General features: G+C 43.8%; 1 protein-coding gene across 1 annotated transcript in view; it reads left to right on the top strand.

The window, feature by feature from the left end:
- The window catches only part of GPC4 (glypican 4), a 67,145-nt gene extending 46,861 nt beyond the window's left edge, over nt 1-20,284 (top strand). The window contains exons 4-9 of the mRNA XM_082289405.1: nt 8,233-8,398; nt 14,181-14,311; nt 14,517-14,663; nt 15,063-15,199; nt 17,089-17,264; nt 18,103-20,284. Of these exons, the coding sequence (XP_082145531.1) occupies nt 8,233-8,398; nt 14,181-14,311; nt 14,517-14,663; nt 15,063-15,199; nt 17,089-17,264; nt 18,103-18,311 (966 nt within the window). The 3' untranslated portion in view covers nt 18,312-20,284. The remainder of the gene's footprint in view (nt 1-8,232; nt 8,399-14,180; nt 14,312-14,516; nt 14,664-15,062; nt 15,200-17,088; nt 17,265-18,102) is intronic.
- Nucleotides 20,285-20,568: the final 284 nt, after the last annotated feature.

The raw sequence follows: 20,568 nt of genomic DNA on the forward strand, positions 1-20,568 counted from the left end.
GGCTTCCCACATTACATATAGATTAGCCTGGCTTTGCTGAGCTCTATATAATGACTCCATTGACTTTTCTTCCTTATTATTTTTACTCAGGAGTTGTAGTAGAATGAGTGCTTATACCAGGGATTAACTTGGGCGATAAGTCTTCATTCTTCTTTATGAAAAAATGCCCAAAGGAATGCAAATTAGTTTTACTTTTAGTGTGTTTTGTGACTAGTAAGTTAAAAACGTTTAATTGAAAATCTTCAGGAGGAGAAATACAAACTACTGCAAGACCCAGCTGTGTACTTTCCCGGGATAATATCAGGAGAGCGAAGAGCACTCTACAGTACAATGGCCTTGATGGCTTTTTAATGATCCTAGATATTTTTACTTCTTCAGTAGGGAGTTACATTTCGAAGAGTATTGTTCTTGCGTGTTTGGGAATAAAGGGGTAAAGGAAGAGAGATCACTGAAAAGCTGCAAGTACGCTTGATTTCTGAGCCAGAATGCTAGAAAATAAATTTAAATTCAGCCTTGAGTGGATCAAAAGCTGTACCACTCTGCCAGAATACACAACAGAGAGAAAGCTGTATGGTTTTGAGAGAAAGCAGAGACTTTTTTCAAACTGTCTAAACCCCACAGTTTCAATGCTCAAGTCTTCACCCCTCAAATTCCCTTCTTTGGACCCAATATTTTCTAGATCTGTTCTGAACAGCAGATCTGTTTCTGCCTGTTAGAGATGTGCCCTGCCTCTGTGGTGGGCTGTGAGGGGCTGGGGGCCTCCAGTGCTTCCCTCTGTCCTGTGCTGGCACTGGGTGCTTTCTCCCTGACCTTCCTGCCCCTGCTTTCAGGAGACGGAAATCTGCCCATCCCCTAAATCACTCTCCTGCTACTTAGCCCTGGACAAGTGCTGAAGTCAGCCAGCTTAAATTGCTGCCAGCAGTGACATTTCCTGCCCTGGCCAGGGCTGGAAAAAAGGAGCAAATACAAGCCAGAGCCATGAGTGACTAAAAAAGGATGAGAACCTGCAACTGGGCAGTTCTCAAGCTGCTGAGATGTTCCCATAATTAGTTGCATGCCATTAAACCCACAGCCTGGTCGAGGGTTGTGACACCTTTGAGGGCAAAGTGCACTGTAGGATGCAGGTCAGCTGCAGGTATGGGGTGGAGGTCTTTGTTTATGGGGGAAGAAGTGAAATCAAGGTCTAGGCTCCCTGACAACATTTTGTAGGGTCAGGAGGAGCTGGGAGGGGAGGTCTGGCTGGAGGTCAGCAGCAGAGGCACATGAAGGCTGAAGCATACAGCGACCCAGCATTGAATCCCTGTGTCCCCGTGTCTCTGCAGACCAGGATGTGTGGTTGTGACGTTCTGCACTTGGCAGTGGTGGTGAGAGTTTTCTGCCCACTCACCCCAGGAAATTTATACTGATAAACTGTTGTTTTGGGATTCTTTTATCACTTTACCCTCATGCCCTTGTGTTGTATAATTTGAGGCAGAACTGCTGGGAGCTCAAGTGGCTCTCAAATCACCTCCTCAACAAGCATTAGTGTGCTGAAAGCCACATGAGATGTAACTGCCACCAAAGCATCTGGGCTGCTGGAAAGGGTGTTTTAGCCTATCCTTGGGAACCCTGAGAAAGGCAGCAGCTTGAAAGCTGTATTCAAGAAATGGTGTTTAGTTCGGAAGCAGAGTTATGAGCTGTATGAAATAATGCAGTTTCATATGAGGATTACACCTGCTTCCTCATCTGCCGTCCTCTGGAGACATTAGCAACCAAGAGGAGGCTGCTGGAGATGTTCCCAGTGGGTGAAGGAGGTCAGATTTCTTTGTATTGGCATTTCTGCCCTAGTGAAGTGTAATGGTAGCAGCCAAGGAAGGAATTTTCTTGAAACTGTTCATGAAGAGAATTGCAGAGGGGGCAGGTGATTGCCTTCCCACAGGTGCTCCAAAGCTGGAGCAGGAGCCCAGTGGCTTTTTACTCCCATTTTGCTCTGAGCTGCCTCATCTTGGATGAGGCACCTGTGGAGCACAACTTGAGCTGTTGGTTGACCTGTTCGTCTGCATGAGCAACCTGAACTGTGGGTCCTGTCATTTTTGTCATGGGTTACTGAATGTGGACCAGCCTGTGGTTTAGGAGAAGCAGTGATGAAAAAAATAAAAAAAATGAATGAATAAGAATTAAGGCCTGTGTCATCACAAATAGTAGGTCACCAAGATACGGTTTTGGTGAAAGTTGTGCCCCTTGTAATTACCATTTTAGGATCTAAAAGTTTAGTCAGAGAGCCAGGGTCCAGCCTCCCTCTGTGCAGTTTTTGCCCTTGGTTTGACTTAAGGGGAATGTGACTGTAATCCTTTTTCAGGAGGAATTTCATGTTCCTATACCCAAAGGCTGCAATATCTTGCTTGGACAAGAGCAAACCTTGCCAGGGAAGTGACAGAAATGGAATATGTTGCTTGCATGCATTGGGAAGGGACATGGTGGGCAACACTTCTGCTATGTGGGCAACTAAGAAACAGCTGGGGGAGCCAAGGAGCCCTTTTAGTGTGTAGCAGAGGGACCTCTAAAGAGGCAGTGCTGTCCAGGCAGCAGGTTGCAAGCCACGGGGCCAGACCGAGGGGCTGCCATGCATAAGGACATTTCCTTCCACATACCAAGGGCAAACATCAATGCAGAAAACAATACCAAGCACTTCTCCACATCAAAGATGACCCTGAGAAGACCTGCCAAGAATGTGACTGCATCTGCCTCAGCGCCAGCCATCTGAGAGCCTGTTCTAGGCCTTCAAAGCAGGCTGGAGCAGCAGTCAGCTCAGATTTAGGGCTGGAGTGCGTGGATGTGACTGTGGATTTGGAGCCTATGGCATCATGCAGGAGCACTTCAGTCCATTGGCATGGTTTTGGTTTTTATCTTTCTCTGCCCTGCACTGTGGTTCTGCTGCTAATTTTGAAAACAATGTGAGGGGATAATTAAGGATGGTTTTGGTTGTAGATGCCCAGATAAATGTCCCTGCTGTTTTGCTCATGAAAGCAAACGAAATTCTCATCATGGTCCATGGTGTCTGAGACAGGAAGAGGCTTGTTCCTACAGAGAAAAAGCTTGGTGTGAAAGGTACTTTGGTCCCGAGGGCACTGTGAGCAGGAGATGCTGACCCTGGCATCACTGTGTAAATGTTCAGAGGGAGAGGCATCTGCTTGGCTGGCACCCTGAGGTCCCCTGTGCGCCTTGTGGGCTGGGGTTGCTGTTAGGGAAGATAAGCATGGGAATGTTAAGATTGAGCAGCTCGAATGCCTGGTGGTGTGATTCTTGGGAGTTCTGCTTTTTCTCTTGGCAGTGTCCCATCTGGAGCAGGCGGAGCAAGCTGTAAGTACGGAACTGAGCATAAATGTACTCTTGAACTTTTCCTTGCACAAGATAACGCTGCAGCAGACATTGCCATGGGTAGCAAGTGTTGATGAGACACAGAGTCATGCAGTTCCCAAATATCACTCTTAAATGTGTTCCTTTATGCAAGATCTCAGAGGCCCAAATCTGTGGTTGAACCAGATGCTGTCTAAATTATAACGTTCTAGCACCAGGCCAGCAAAATTGGTTAAATACGTAGTTAATTCCAAAACACTTTCATTGGAATATTTGGGGTGGAAAAGCAAACTAAGAGCCTCTAAAGTGATGTTCTGCCTCACAGTGAGCTGAATGTCTGGACCAGCATGTGCCAAGATGATGCTCTTGCACAACACTGAGAGAAGGAAAAAATGATGCAGGTAGGGTTGTGTTGGTCCCAAAAATCGATGACAACTCACTTGTCTAAGCTGACTGCTGGCCTAGAGCATCTCACAGCTTCAGAGTGTGTTTTTGAAATCATCTTTCCATGTCACTGAGAAGTTACTCCTTCAGTTTTTTAGCCAGTATTGCTGTCATTCATTTTTTTTGCAAAGAAAACAGAGTATAAAACAAAAGTAATTTCACTATTTTTATTTTCAAGTTGTTGGGTTTTTATGTTTTGTAGCAGCTGTGCTGCTGGCATGGCAACACTGTTGTTGTGCAAGCTTGGAAAATAAGAAAGCCTGAGTTATCAGTGTCATTATAAATAGTTATTAAAGCTGACAGGATTTTAAATGTTGTTATTAACGTTCTTAATGTTAACTTGAGGGTAGAGTGAGAGAATGTAATGTAGCTCTGGCTGTCTGACAGCTGGTGGGAGCTCCCTGCAGGACTGTCCATGGTTGGAGGTCTCATCCTTCCTCAGCTATTCCTTGTCTTGAGAAGGAGTTGAAAAAGAATCTGGTTGCTTCTCTGAACTTCATCTGCTTGCACAGATCAGTTTATCTTGAGTTTTGGTGGTTTTGTGGTAGGCTGTGAACAAGGCATTGCACTTGATAGGTGTGTACTTTAGTGGTGTTGTTTCTATCAGAAGAACGCATCCAGCTGCAATTGCCAGCAAGTTGGAAAAGGCTAAGAGTGTAACAATTCCCCTCACGTGAAACTCTGAAATGGGGTGGGTATGACAAGGTACAAACAAAAAAAAACAGATTTTATTATGCCAAGAGCATGTCATTTTTACAAGAACATGATTTTACCTTCACCAGTCAATAGAAGTCAATAGATGTTACCCCAACAAATGTGATACGAAATGTTTGCATTAAGCCCTGAGTTGTTTGGTTTTCACTTAATTTTTGTGAATTGTGTGCAAATCTGTATTTTTAAGGAGCAAGTTCGATATGAATGTGAAGATTGGTGCCAAAACACATCTGTTAGCAGCTTTTAATCTTCACGTTTGACAAAGCGTATCGATATGGACAAATTGTAATTTACATGATGAAACCGCAGGGTGATAGATTGCTGCAGTGGTGTGGAATGCCATGGAAAGGAAATAAATTTCACAAGATGAAAGGAAGGGACTGGAGTGCATTTACTTCTATCAGAAGCTTTTACAGGGTATGTGCACTGCAGCTACTACTACCTGGGTTCAAATCTACCAGAGTAAATCCCCTCCAGCAAATAAAGCTTTCTTTGGTACTCTGCTTTATTAGAAAGGAGATTACTTGGTTTTGAGGGTCATGCTAGGGTACAGTTTGAATGAACTTGAGTTGCTTTCCAAGATAAACACAACACCAGAACAAAGCATATCTGGGTTTACTGTTACATACAATGGCGTTTTAAGAGCTTGCACCTGGCATGGCAGGGCCAACATTAAAAGCTTGTGAAGAATTGCCAATGGAACACATGGCACATCCCACTGACAGACCTGGTCTGGACTGGGTACAGGCCGTGTGCCAGGGGTTAAGGTTCTCCTTGCAGTGATACTCAGCAGCTAAGCATTTATCACTGTTGTAAAGAGGTGTAATTGCTCATAGTCTTCCCCAAAACTCTCTCTTAGAGGTGATCTCTGATTGTGCCTTCCTGTCACTTTCTGACACCATAAAATGCCAATTTTATGAATTTGCCCATTGTCTTCCTCTTCACATGCAACTGTATTGCACACTAACAGCTTCCCTGTGGTTTATATCCACTAGCAGGGCTTGGTTTGTTTTTTCCATCACCTGTTTGTGATCACCCTCTGCTCAGCTCGGTGCAGGACTCGAACCTATGTGGGGAAGGAAGCAAAACCTCATTTGCTTTTAAAATTGTTCCATGTCTTTGCTCAAACGACCTAATCCAATTGACCATCGCATATTGCCTGCTGTGGAATGCAGGAAAGCAGCTTCAGCTTCCCCTGCATCTGCTGGGATTCGTGAAGATAACCCCTATGGAATATCAAAGTGGGGGATTGTGCAGGGCCACAGCCACTCGGTGCTTGTGGGGCAAGGTGGGAGCCTAAGATGGGAAGGGGCCTCCTAGGTCACGGCTCTGCGGGTGGCTTTTTGCAGCATGCTGCCATGCAATCCCTTTCATAAAGCTGCAGCTCTCTGCAATAGGGTTGGGGAATCCTCCTGCTTCTCATTCCGCTTCAAACTGCTCTAACACCTGGCTCATGCTATCAACATTTTCCTTATTTTTCTTCCCGAAGAGGATGCAGAGCACTCCTTTGAGGGCTAACAGTGCTAAGATGGTCAGGATCAATTGATAAGCCTCTGGACTTAGCATGGAAGATCACCTACTGCTGAGTGACACAGGAAGGGATTTTTATCAGAGAAACAACTAAGCTACTAAATTTGAGCATCCTTCAGAACTCTTGTCTCTGGGTGTGAGATGTTATTTAGTTCCCCCCGCCACTTTTTTGTTGTGCAAGGACTGCACCATCTGGATAGCAGATGATACCTTTACATTTGTCTGTTTCCAGTTTTCCAACTATAAATCATCTGGTTTAGCTGGTTTCTGTTGCTTGAGCTCTTAGTATTTGAACCAGCTCTCTTTTAAAGCCATGTTGTCCCAATAGGGAGCTTTCTGCTGGGGCTCTTGCTCCCACTGTGCCTTCCAAATATATATATATAAAATCTAAAATGTGTGTATGCTCCGAAGCATCTGAATCAGATTCCACAGCCACCACAAACAGCTTTCTACATGGATTCTCCTTTTCCTCAGCCAAACAGGCTCTTTGTGGACAAAAAAGAAGGGTAAAGTGCCATCTGATGAACATTGCTGGCCAGCAAAAATCCAGCTCTGAGCTACATCAGCTGCAGAAAATTGTCCTTCTGTCTCTCTAACCAGTTCACTTGCTTACTGAAGAGAAACCGTGGTTTTTCTGGAGTTGTCAGAAACACAGCAGATCTTTATCTGTCATCTCCTTCCGTAAGAAAAGAGGGTTTAAAAATTTGCTGATGTTATTAACAAAGCCAGCCTGATTATGTAATGTTTTTTCTTTTCTGGTTTGTTAAAATCTGTTGCCTCCTAGTTTCATGGGCTGCCAACAAGTTTTTGCATGAGAAAATTAGGCTTAGTTTCTCCGTAGTCCTTGCACTGAGATAGGCAATAGTAAGATACTCAGCATAAGTGTAGTACTGGATCTTCCTTATGTACATTCATCTCCACTTAGTCCTGTTGTCCTCTCTGCCATGAAGTCAGTTCCCAGACCTCCAGCAGATGACATATGAAGGCCATCCACATCTCCAGCTGTTTGTGTTGAGGGACTTCACTCTTTCTCAGGGATGTTGTGTGTCTCCTCCAGCACAGTCTTGGATCACAGCCTCTTTAGAGCAGTTCCCTAAGTGCCTCACAAGGAGTCTCAGGTGCATTGTTTGAAACATCAGAGACCACTTCTGTTTTGTCAGTGTATCTCTGATTGCATCTCAATTTTCTATTTTCATGTGTGGCTAGTTAACACTTAAACTTGCTCTTGAGGGAGCTTCTCTGTTCAACACTTCAGATGGACCCACCATGTGGTTGGAGTGGAGCTAATGCTCCTTGGACTGACTGGATGGAAATGGTTTCAATGAATATTTTGAAGTTGGGCCAGAGAGTGAATCAAACATGAATGACCATGAGTCACTTTGGAAAACAGCCCTGTTGAGGGTTGGAAGCACCCCTGTCAGGGGTGACGTGCCTGCTGTAGACAGCTCCGCTCACACACCCAGTAGCTTCGAGGGTCCTCCCGGCTTGTCCTCAGCTGCAGGGTTGTAGCTGCCACCTCCTTTGACTGTGGGGAATGGCATTACTGAGTGTGATGAGTACTGAGTATAAATGGACCTGGGTATCTGTCATGTAAATGCTGTGTTGAGGGACTTGAAATGTGAGATAAAGAAGCTGATCTCTGTGCTGGGAGCCTTGCTGGGCAATTGTCTGGGAAGAGCTGCAGCCCCACCGAGGAGGAGAGTACGCTCCCAGTGGGTTTGGTACAGGAATCCTGTCAGACATACTGCATTGACATCCCACTTTTTCCTGATAAATCCCAGCATCATGATCTTCAGCATGTGTTTGCAGCAGGGCTCAGAGCCTTGTGTGACATCTTTTGACTTTGCTGCATTTCACTGCCTTCCCTGAACTTGAGTGCTGCCTGTCCCCTTGAGGTGCCTGTCCTTTCCTTGGGAGGAAGTCCACAACATACAGGGTGTACTGCATGGTGCAAATAATGTTTTGCAGAGATGGGGGCTGTCTGTGTCCCCTGGAGTGGCAGATACACCCAAGGAGGTGAGCCAGACCCCTTCATCTGTTCCTCAGATCTCTGGACCACGTAAGCAGGGACCAGATGGGGATGCCTGACCCCACTGCATCTCTTCTGCACAGCTCTGTCCCCTACATTTTGGGGTAAATGTGTGGGTTTTTTTGCTTTAGTGACCGAGGGCTGATTTTCTTGTCCTTTTCTCTTTTTCTCTCATAAAGGTGAACCCCACACCACAGGGTACACGAGCGCTGCTAAAAATGATGTACTGCCCACACTGCCGAGGTCTGGTATCAGTGAAGCCCTGCTACAACTACTGCTTTAATGTCATGAGAGGCTGCTTGGCCAACCAAGGGGACTTGGATGCCGAGTGGAATATCTTTATGGGTAAGGCAATGGGTTAAAACAGCGTGTAAGTCTACACTGGTACTATGTCCATCACCTGAATAGCTTTGTGAGTGGCTATTCTGAGCTATAGCAGCTTTTTCAGGGTATCTGTGATGGTTATCTTTTCCTTCCACACCTGTATACAGCACACCTTTTGCCATTCACATTAACTTCTAAATAAATGAGACTGTTGTGCCAGTGACCTTTGTTGCAGCAAGGTTTGGGAGGATGGAGGTGCCATGGGCTTGTGGACTTGAAATGTTTCTTCTTGCTGGATCAAGCATGTGTGCAGGCTGTTTCTTCCATGGTCCTTATACCTTGTTGTCGCCATACAGCTGTCCTTCCTGAAGCCAGTTTTCTTCTTCAGCAGCCTGGGAGTCTCCTTGCCAGCCATGAAGAGCTTTGGGAAAAGCTGTAGGCCTGGATTTTACATTAAAAAATTGAATAGGACATGTCTGAATCTGTTTTTAAACAGCTCATTTGTCACTCAGCCACCATCCTTTTACAATGTCAGCAGGTCTTGTGTGACACTGTGTGAGTACTTTTGCCATCCTCTTCCTCCTGTCTGTTACTTCTGTTTTGTGCTTATACATGGTATCATTCAATACATGAAATTTAGAGTGAAATGTTAAATTCTACCTTGGGTCAAGGCTCATCAGAACTGGCAGTGCATCAGATTTTGGGGCACAGGCAATAGATAATACTAAATGTTTTCATTTGTGCTCCTTTTCCAGGAGGTTTGATTTATCTGTGATCAAGCATCCTTTGGGAGCAGTCACTTCACTCCAGTTACGTGTGATGAAGTGCACATGTAAAGTATCTGCTGCTACTGAAAAGGCTGTGGTACTCTTCCCATCCCACTCATGGAAAAAAAAGATTGTTAGAAAGAAAATATTTCCCTTTCACTCAGTTGCAAGATTTCAAAAAAAGGGAAATTGCTGCTAGTTGACATTTCAGGCTACATTTATATCTTAGAACTTGTTTTCCTCTGTTCTGTGCACTGGATTTTCACTTTGCTGCCCGTGCCAACTGGATGTGTGTAGGGTGTTATTTTCAGAAGGCATTTTTTTTGTGTGTTTATTCCGTATTGGGAGCTAAATATGACACTAAATTGGGTTTCCAAGTCATTCTCTGGGACGCTGACACCCCACCCCCCCAGTCCTCCCAGCCATCTTTCTCATGCGAATCTGAAGTATTTCAACTGCAATTGTTGCTGAAATAGCTCAAAGCCAGGAGACTTGCAAACATCTAGTCCAAGTAGAAAAGAGGAATGCCATAAAAGGGAAGGGCATAGTGCCAGAAAACAGACAAAAGCACAAGCAGCTAATTGCTGTAGGTGGTATGCGGCTAAAAATGAACCTCAGGGGAAGCTGGCGAGCCCTGTCACACAAGACTGCTCAGGGACTGCATACAATAATTGAGATTATTAAACAGATCTGAATAAATACATGTGATTCCAGGTTGGAAGCAAAGCTTTGCTCTTGGAGTGCTTCCTCCCGAAAGGGCTTCTTGCCCACTTATTACTTAAGTATGGTATTAAGCTTTGTTACATTTATTGGCGGTATTTGCTTAGTTCTTGCACTCTGGGTTGATGGTTGCAGCGGAGTACAGATACAGCAAACTTAAGCTGTGCTTTCTCAGACAATTTAATAAGTGAACAGGTGCTGGTTATGTTCCAGGCTTTGGTTTCTCTCTCAATTTGCCACTCAAGACAAATTAAATATATCTGGTGTTTAGGGCAGAGCGTATGCCACAAATACCTTGTGTGTGTTTAAATAATTAAAGAAATATCATCCAAAAAAATTCCCCCCAAACCATCCCACAAAATCCCCAAAACCCACCTCCGTGGGCTCAATATGATTTTGCATTGTGGGTTTAAATGCCAAGTTATGGCAATGATTTATTAGGAGTCGAAAGCAGATTTTGAACCTATCAAGTCATTTTAAGAATAGTTAAATCAGAGAGCTTGTAGCAAGTGCTGCAAGTCTATATAAATGTGGGTGTATGTGAAATACGCATTTGTGTGTGCTAGTGGGTCTATAAGTAAGTGAATTATGTAAAGCTGGGATGTAAAGTTTGTAGGTTTTCTGAGACAAGGCGACTTTGCAATTCCTTATTTCTCCAAAGTACCATTTAAAGCTGAGGAGTATGAAATAATGACCGAATTGTACTCTTTTCTTCCCTTTAACTTTAATTATTTCTCCCTCTATTCCTGACACAATTGTACACCAATTAGACAGGGGTATACTTTGTTTCAAACTGGCTATTAGAGGGGTTGGAGCGTTCCTGAATGAACAGCGTTAATCTCCAGTGCCTTTTCATGATTTTTTTTTTTCTCCACAAAGGTTTACTCTGCTCAAAGATGTTGAATTCAGGCTCCATATACATATCTGGAGTACTACTTTGTGTGCAAAGAATTCCCCCCCCCCCCCCCAAAAAAAAAAAAAAAATTTATTGTTAATGAATGGTCAAGGTCTTCCACCTCCCTTTCTCCTTTTAAATCAGATCTTGGGGTTAAGCCTGAAAACTGCCTTTTGTTCTTCAAGTCAGACAGTGAGGCTGAAGATGTGGGTTTCTGATTATTGGTGGCACAATGAGAAAGAATTGCTTTCCTTCATGAGAGCGAGGTGCTTTGTTGCAGAGGATTGTCTCAGTGCCAGTAGCAAGGACAAATGTATGCAAGAGGAAAAGGGTCTTTAAGGGATGGTGGTAGATGGTGTGGATTGGTTGGGGTTTTTTTCACCTAAATCCACTTCTATCTCCTCATCACAGGGAAAAGAGACAGTCTTTGTCATGCTGTGTGTTTGTGATACATGGCCAGGGTACATGTTTCACTCTGCCAGAGCTGGGGCTTTTTGTGAAGCAAAGCTGAACCATTTTTAAGCCATGGCTTATAAATATCAATTACTTTGCACGAGAGCTGGGGCAAATAATTGTTATTTATAATCAACTCCTCTCTCCTCCCCATAATGGAAAATCGTTTTCTGGGAGTTGCTCAGAAGGTTCATTCCTGGAACTGGAGCCTCCCCTCCTGTGGGCAGGAGTGCTGGTGGCACTCTGAACCCCAGCTAGCCTCAGTAATGTCAGGGCTGCCAGAGGGGACCACTGCTCGCCACGACTGCTGTGGGGACACCAGCCAGCTCCTGGTGTGAGGTAAAAGTTCGCAGGATGCGTCCAAAATCAAAGCTGTGCATGAGGCAGTGTCCCTCCACCCTCTGCCCCTGCTCCTCCCCACCCCTTTCTAATGAAAGTTTATTTCGTTTAGTGTTCCTTGCCAGTATCAATCCGAACTCCAATTATTACTTTCGTTATCTTTTCTCTGCCAGCTTTGGCAGCTGTGCTGGAGGCTGAATGCATTTTCTCTATCGGCGGTCAAAGCAAAGGCTGCATTCCTGGGCTGTGATACATGGAACGCCATGGCACCCCTGCTAACAAAGGACCCAATTCGCTCTACATTCCCATGGTCTTGTGGATGTCCTGCCCGGCTCAAAGTTTACAAAGATGCCAAACAGCCAGAAGAATTGGGGTTTATGTTTCCTTTCAATCTTTCACAAACACTTTATTGATCTGTGGCCTTTCCTGGCCACTCAGAGAATTAAGTAGTTACAAAATGGAATGATTTTTCTTTTTTCTAAAAAAACCCCAAACAAACAAAAAACCAAGCAAAACCAAAAAAACAACAACAAAACCCCCAAAAAATGAAACAAAAAAACCCTGTTCATTTTGTGTGGTTTATTATCTGTGTATTCATAATATTTTTATTTTAAATGAGCTGCTTCCTGCACACTGCACCAGGATGTTCTTTATGCACGTGAAAAACCCCAAAAGCTTTGACAGTGATGAACACATTTAAGTTGTGCTCCACTTGTTTACAAAAGTCTCCATTTGGTAGCACATCAAAAGCATTTTTCTCTCCTCTGGCACAATGGTATATTCATGCTAGCAGTCATTACTCAGAGATTTGAAGCATCACTTTATTGGAGCCCACAACAATACAGTCTAAGACTCTTTGTTTCATTTGTTATTACCGTCTCCTTTTTTTTTCCTTTTCTTTCCTTTTTTTTTTTCCTTTTTTTCCCCCCTTTCTTTTTCCTTTCTTTTCCTTTTTTTTTTTCCTTTTTTCCTTTTATGCATTTAGTTCAGACCTGTTTGTAGTCCCTGACTGCAAAATTCTGGCCATGTCCTGAAAGAGCTCTGTCATTGATGCTGGTGGTGTGTGCTTGCAGAGCGAGGGCCTTTCCTGGGGCCTCCAGCTCCACCCAGGGCTCAATCCCTAAATACCCACACCTTGGTGGAGCTGAATGAATGAGAGGGGGTTAACTAAGTGATAGTCCTTTAACTAGCAACCAGCACATCCTTAGAATATTAAGCTGTCTTTAAAAAGTGGATTTACAGGCTAGGAAGGCATCTGCAGTTCATGTTGGGGGTTATGGTGTTGGATTATTATTATAATTCTTGTGTTTTGTTGTTGTATTTATTGATAATAATAACTTTACATACACAATTAGCTTAGTTGTATATTTTTCCTCATCTGTGGTTTTTTTAAATGTAGTCTTATTTAACATGACTTGGGCTCTAAGGCAGAGCTATTACTAAATTGTTCAGTATGTGGAGTTTCTTTATAGGGCTTTAACAGATAGCCAGAGTCCACAGAAGTTTTCTGCTTGTGCAAAGTATCTTCTGCGCTTAGGAGGAGGATGAATGTCGTGAGAAAGATTAATTGAGTGTGAAATGCCTATTTCTCTTTAATGGAAGGGACCAGACATATCTTAGGAGCAGGGAGGAGCTCCTTGGGGCCAGAGGGGCTGTTGTGTCCTTGTCACTCAGGCTAGGAAAATTTGAAGAATTACATGCAACTGGGAAAAGACGAATTTGTGGTGCAGAGCATCATGAGGTAATGCAGGAGAGGAGACCAGCAAATGCTTTGGGGTTGAGGGACCACAGTGAAAGCTAACAGTAAATTAAGGTGGTGAGTGAGAAGAGACCAGTGCCAGGTGTATTCCTGGAGGCACCTTGTGGGGGAGAACCAGAGAGGGCTTAGATGCAGTGTAGGGTAAAAGCCTTAATGTCAGTAATAATTTCCCAGAGGAAATAGTGGATGTCCAGTAGCTGCTGTGTTTAATGATGCATTTGATGAGGACATGCATGTCAGCACAGAAGGAGTGACCCAGTGTTGGCTGAGGGACTTTCCATCTCCCCTTGCACAGAGATGTGCCAAATACATCATGAGTGCACGGCATTCACCCTGCTCTCACACAGACTCCCTCCCTTGTGCAAATTGTCCATGTAATGCTAGGAGGTGCAATCCCTTGGCTTCCCCAGGCAGGAAAAAGCCTGTAGCTGCCCGTAAAGAAAAGATGATATCAGGGATTTTCTTGGACCCTTGCATATTGGTGCATTGTGCTCAAGACCAGCATGACGAGCCAATGGCTTTGAAAGCAGTCTTGAAAAACAAATGACACAAGGCAACCTTTAATAAATGAGCATGGAAAGGAGTGTGTTAGTAATGCTTGTTCTGATGGGAGGAGCTGATTACAGGCCGCTGTTGGCAGGCTGTGATGGCTTTTGATGTACATAAGCCTGTGGTTTGGTGCTGGCAGCCTGTAAGTGCCTGGTGAAGTTGTAGGCTCTGGGAACGGAGCAAAAGGTTTCCTGGAGATGTGCACTCGTCAGAGGTGATACTGCAGTGGTTAATGTCCATGTGCTCAAACTGTTATCCTTGTTACCTCTTATTGCTAAAGCTCCTCCATTACAAACCTTTGTTTTTCTCTCTCTGTGTTAGATTCAATGCTGCTGGTAGCCGAGAGGCTGGAGGGACCTTTCAACATTGAGTCAGTCATGGACCCCATTGACGTAAAAATTTCAGATGCCATCATGAACATGCAGGAGAACAGCATGCAGGTGTCTCAGAAGGTAAATGGGCCAAGAGGACTCTTGGGATTTATTTATTTAATGTGTTTTATTTCCCTATTCTTGTCAATATGTTTTTTCTTGAATGCCCTTTCAAGTATATATATAAAGCTGACGTATTATTTTGGGCAGGAGCTGGGTTGGAGCCTGGAAAAGGGAGGCTCTTGTGACCTTTAATTTCATAAACTCTTTTCCTTCTCTCCCTTAGGTTTTCCAGGGATGTGGCCAGCCAAAAGCACTTGCCCAAGGCCGGACTGCTCGCTCTGTCTCTGAAAGTGGTTTTAGTGCTCGTTTCAGACCCTACAACCCAGAGGAGCGACCAACAACAGCTGCTGGCACAAGCTTGGACCGACTGGTGAGTGCCTGGTCCTGCTGGTGCCACACAGGTGCTTCGTACCCAGGCACCACAGTGTATAATTTTCCATTTTTAATTGATATGGTTTCTTAGTATTCCTTGGCTGTCTTAAAACTCTCTTAAGGAGTGTAATCTGCCCATGTCTCTAGACGTTAATTACCTCAATGGCTCTATGTCAGAGAAGTGCCTGTGTTAAAAGCTTGGCTTATGAATAATATGTGTTTGAGGAGCAGTGTTTAATTTTGTGTTAAAAAAGCAAATCAACCATCAAGACTCACAGCTGAAGATCTGGCGTGTACACATCTGTTGCAATAAAAAATATCTTCCCAACTTTACTTTTACTGAGCATTTGGTATTCTGGATTATGTCTTGTGTTTCTTTTTTTCTTTTATTTAATAGGTTACTGATGTGAAAGAGAAGCTGAAACAAGCCAAAAAATTTTGGTCATCTCTCCCTGGCAATATTTGCAATGATGAAAAGATGTCTGTAGGCACTGTCAATGAGAATGAGTGCTGGAACGGGAGCGCCAAGAGCAGGTTTGGCGATGCTGCTGCCACTGGTTAACCCTCTCCCTTTCACCCCAAACTTACCCTGTGTCCTGGCCCCTCTCCATGAGCCCTTTTCTCATACAGGAGTGATCCTAGCTCACCCAAGACAGGCTTTCATTTTTGTAGATGGGAGAGCTGGAATGTTAACACCAAAGCGTTGTCCGAGCTCTACGTGGGGGTTCCTTTTACAGAAGGGAACAGAGTGTAGGTACCCAAACACGGCATCTCTCCTTGGACTTAAGCCCCTTACTAATTGTTCATGGATTTGTACTAAATCCTGTATCACAGCCACAGAGCAGGGGTGCCTGTGTTGTCTGACAGCACTGTTGCCCCAGTGCCCCCAGCTGGTGTTTCCACCAGGAACTGGTTTCTTTGTTGAGCAAGGGCAGGGGTGATGGAGGATGGAGACCTTCTCCACTGCTGAGGTTTGTGGCACAAGGGGGCCAGTGGTTTCATTCACACTTTTTATGGAAAAAGGAGTTACAAAACTCTTTTTTTTTTAATCTTGTAAGGAAGAAATTGCCAACACATGAGTAAGCCAAAGTTTTTCTGTCATATGGTTTATGTAACTGGTCAACTTGTATTTTGGAAATAAAAGTTTCTCTTTTTTTTTTTCCCTCTTTGCTTACTGAGGAAATAAGCACAATCCAAGATATTCTGTTAAAAAAAAAATAAAAAAAGCAGTTGTCTGGGGTTTTCCAGCAGTTTTTCTAAGTAATAGCAGTTTTTGCCCTTGATAGTTTTGGGCTTCAGGATAAACCCATACCTCATAACTTTTGCACTGTTTTGTGTGTGCTCTGCCATGCTTGGCTAGGGCAATGTTTTGGGTCTGTGTGACAAGAAAAGGTTCTGCCTCCTGAAGTGTTGTTTATCAGCAGCTTCTAGGGACTTTTCACAGCAGTTATCCCCAGTGTGTGCAAGGGCACCAGTATTGAGGGGAGATGGAGACTTGGCAGCACTGGGCGAGGTGACAGGGAAGGCTGGATTATCCTATGTGGGTTGGGCAAGATAATTTGCTTTACTATTTTCTACATGACTCCAATAAGCTAAAAGTTTGGTAGTTTTCCACACTTTTGTCTCAGACTTCTTTGAAACATATAATATTGATCACAAATAATAACAAAACTGTCACCACCAGTAATCATCATCATTGTCACTCCCATATGTAGGACAGGGTTTGAGCATGCTTTTCAGGTGTATGCTTACATCTCACTGCCTGGTCTCCAGGATCAGTAGACTGTGCTAAAAGCTTTTCTCTCTTTTGTGATACTGATGTTGGCATCATAACTAAGAAAAGTAATGTAATCTTCTGTTAAACTAGTGTTTCTAGCAAGTCAGGTAATTGGAGGAAAGAGAAATGTGTCCTATCCCTGCTGTATAAGATGATACTCCAAATACCTGTGTCAGGAAATGTATTCTGTTGGGTTTTGTTGCTCAGTCTCTCTTTTAAACCAGGAGGCTGCACACGTGCTCAGACCTGAGCATGTACACCTTCTGAAGCCAAGCATCTTGGCTCTCCCCTTCTCTGATGTGGGGGGCTACAGGATCTCATCTTCAGCATCACAGATGTTTCTCCTGCTGGGGTTATTTTCTTTTCAAGTTGGGGAGAAAATTGTCATTCCCCTGTCTTTGTGGCACAGAGTAAATGAAAACAGTGCTTCATTCCACCTGCTGCAGAAATGGCAGGGAAGGGAGATGGGGTAAGAAGTTGGTGAAGGGCTCTGTGAGGTTTAGCATGTGGAAAGATGCTGTTGGTCTCAGAATATCACCCAAACTGAAAGCAGGGGTGGCATTGCAGAGTTCCCATGCTGTCATCCTTGAGCAGGGTACCATGGCAAGCTGCAGCTCTGGTACCAGCAGGAATGGTTTCTTTTCAGGTATGACTTTGCAGTGACTGGAAATGGCTTAGCAAGTCAAGTGAATAACCCAGAGGTTGAAGTTGATATTACCAAGCCAGACATGGTGATTCGCCAGCAAATCATGGCTCTGCGGGTGATGACCAACAAGCTGAAGAATGCCTACAGTGGGAACGATGTCGACTTCATTGACATAAGTATGTTTGCTGTTGTTTGCCTTTTGCTTTTTCTTTTTTCTCTTTTAATTGGATTTCATGCTAACACGGGTAGCTGGCTAAGCTTCAGCTGTGGGTAAGCGTGTTAGTAAAGAGGGTGGGAACCAGCCTCTCTGACAGGCTGTGTGAGGAGGGGTGTTCCCATGAACCCATAGAACGGTTTGGGTTAGAAGGGACCTTTAAAGATCACCTAGTCCAGCACCCCTGCAATGAGCTGAGACATCATCTACTACATCAGGCTGCTCAGGGCCCCATCCAACCAGCCTGACCTTGAGTGTTTCCAGAGATGGGGAACCTACTGTCTCTCTGGGCAACCTATGCTGGCGTTTCACCACCCTCATCATAAAACCATTTCTTCTTTATATCAAATCTAAATCTACCTTCTTTTAGTTTAAAACCATTACCCCATGTCTTATTGCAACAATCCCAGCTCTCTCAGTCTGTCCTCATAGGAAAGGTGTTCCAGCTGCTGAGCATTTCTGTGTTCTCCTCTGGACTCCCTCCAGCAGATCCTTCCTGTGCTGGGGGCCCCAGAGCTGGATGCAGAACTCCATGTAGGGTCTCATGAGTGGAGTAGAGGGGGTGAATCGCCTCACTTGACCTGCTGGTCACAGTGCTTTTGGTGCAGCCCAGGATGTCATTGGCTTTCTGGGCTGCGAGCACACATTGCCCAGGTGTGATGTCTGCACACAGAAGTCACATTAACATGGGGACCCATGCTTACTTCTCATGAGCACCAAAACAGCCACGCTCTTGCCTTTTCTCCCTGCTGTCTTGCGCAGTCAGCAGAGGAGGACAGCAGGTGTGTTTGTTTCCCCAGGTGAGGAAAGCAGCGGGGAGGAGAGCGGCAGCGGCTGTGAGCTCCAGCAGTGCTCCCCAGAATTCGAGTTCAACGCCACTGAGGTCACTGGGAACTCCAGCAAGAGCGATAAGACCGTGAACACTTCTGCTGCCACCAGAAGCGGTCTATCACAAGCAGCCTTGCTCCTTAACATTTTGTTCTTGGCCATGCAAAGACAATGGAGATAATTGTGCAGCATAGGGGGAGGGGAAAAGACTTTTATTATCAAAGGTAGAAGGCACCTGCTTTCACTTTTATACCATCTAGAGACTTTGCTTTTTAAGTTAATGGACAACAGTGTACAGTTTTTACTATGTTGCCACTGGTTTTAAGATACTGATTTTTTTTTTTTCCCCTTGCTCTCCTGGGAATAACAGGAACGGGAACTACAAGTCTCTCCCGTTCACCAAGAGTGGATGTTAGAGGTGGATAACAAAAATGTATATACAAGCCTGTAGTTAGCTCAACATTTGTGTCTTTATCACTTCATTTTTGTGTTTTTCTTTTACTGTACTTCTTATGAAAACAAAAACCCCAAGGTCTTCTCTTGGCCTGTAACAAGTATGTGTTTCTGAAATGAGAAATATCTGTACAGAAGCAGGTTTTATTTATCATGTTATCTTATGAGGAAAAAATAATTGCCCAAAAAGCAGAAAATGTTTCATGTAGTTAACTTCCCATTTATCCACATTATGTTAGTTGCCTTATCTGGAGAGAAGTGGAAGTCATTTGTCTTTATTATGCGCTAAAACAGAAGGTGAAGGCAGAGCTGCTCATCATGCCAAGGGCCCCATTTGCATAGGGCATCCATGCCAGGAGCAGGTTGTGCTTGCTTTACAGGAGGTTTGGTTAATTTGGAAGGGACTACAGAGAATTCCCATTCTGCAGATGCTGAGAAGAGTTGTCATTTGTTCCCTGGGATCCTTGCAATTAGCTGTAACTCCTGTGGGTCAGTTCCCAACGTGCATCCCCCATGGGAATGAGGCATTAAACTTGTTCGGTTGGAAACAACTTGTCGTCTCACAGATCCAAATGCCAACATGTGTCTTGTCTGCACATTTGTTAGGTGAATGCTGGATTGATTTTTTAATGGTTTTGGTTCTGGTTTTAAGAAATCCTGTGTGGGAGGGCAGGTGGGGAGGGGTTGGGTTTGTTTTTATGAGTTTCGTTTCCTCTCTGATGGGGGCGGAAGAGAAGGAGCAGGCACTGTTGCACGTACATGGGAGCAGGAGCTGGCAGGGCTGAAGATGCCTCATTTTGGGTGTGTTTGGCTGGGAGCTGATGCCCAGCACCTGTAGCTTTTTGGCACTACCTGAGACACCTTCTTCTCTCTACCTGTGCTGTTGGAGTTGGAACAATGTTATGGTGAACAGCAACTCATTAATAAAAGAAATGTATATTTTTAAGAAAAGAGATTAAATAATTTTTAAAAGAGTTTAGCGAAAGCAAAGTCTTTGGAAAGACTCAAAATTATTCTGCATGTCTCTTCCTGCTTTGGGAAGCCTTTAGGTCTGGCTGGACACTGGGATCTGGCCAGGAGAGCAATCCAGAGAGAAAAGGTTTGCTCTATTCCACTCTTGTGTCATAAAGAATAATTTTCTATTTTTATATTGGAGCATTAATTACTTGTTAGCTCAGGGTCAGCATTATACTCAACTTTATTTTCACACCAAATTTCTGCAAAGCTATAAAGACAGTATTCTTGGCTGGTAAAAATAATCTTGGAGGTTTAATTTTACTAGAAGTAGCCAGTTATTTATTAAAACATGATGATAGTAGAGTTAGGGATATTCTGGCTAGATTATTTTTCTTTAGTCAATAAATCATGGAACCATAAAATTGAAAAAATTACAAATTTATGTGTGGGAAAAAATGGATTGTAAATAGCTAAGTTGCCTTGCAAGGAATTGGAAAATGTGCTGATACTTAGAAACTACCTCAGTTCTGAGGAATTTCCTTTCTAGCTTTGAGTGCTATTGCATTTACGTGGTAGAAGTGAATCTGGTCTCCAATATGTAGCTGAAAGAGTTATCCCTATAGACCTTGTTAGATTGTTTTTAATTTAGAGGGTTGAACTACATCCAGCTGTTTTCTTTCAGTTAAGTTCCCTAACAAAGAGAATTTCTGAATTAAATATTGCTGATGGTTTCCATGACTTTTCCTGATTTGTTTGGTTTCATGGCATTTTCTGATTGCTCTTTAAATATTTAAATGGTTCTAGCCATTTGAATTTTAATCCCAAAATAAACAAACCTTAGATGCACTACTATTGTAAATATATTGCAGTAAGGTCTGACTGGACAACCCTTCCTGGCTCATACCCAGCTGGCAGGCCAGCAGAGTTAAATGGAAAAAACAAACAAACAAACAAAAAACCCCCAAACAAACAAACCAAAACCCAAAACAAAAACAAAACAAGCAAAACAAAAAAAAAAACCTTCTGAG

Source organism: Coloeus monedula, assembly GCF_965178545.1.
Source record: "Coloeus monedula genome assembly, chromosome: 12".
Lineage (NCBI taxonomy): Eukaryota > Metazoa > Chordata > Aves > Passeriformes > Corvidae > Coloeus > Coloeus monedula.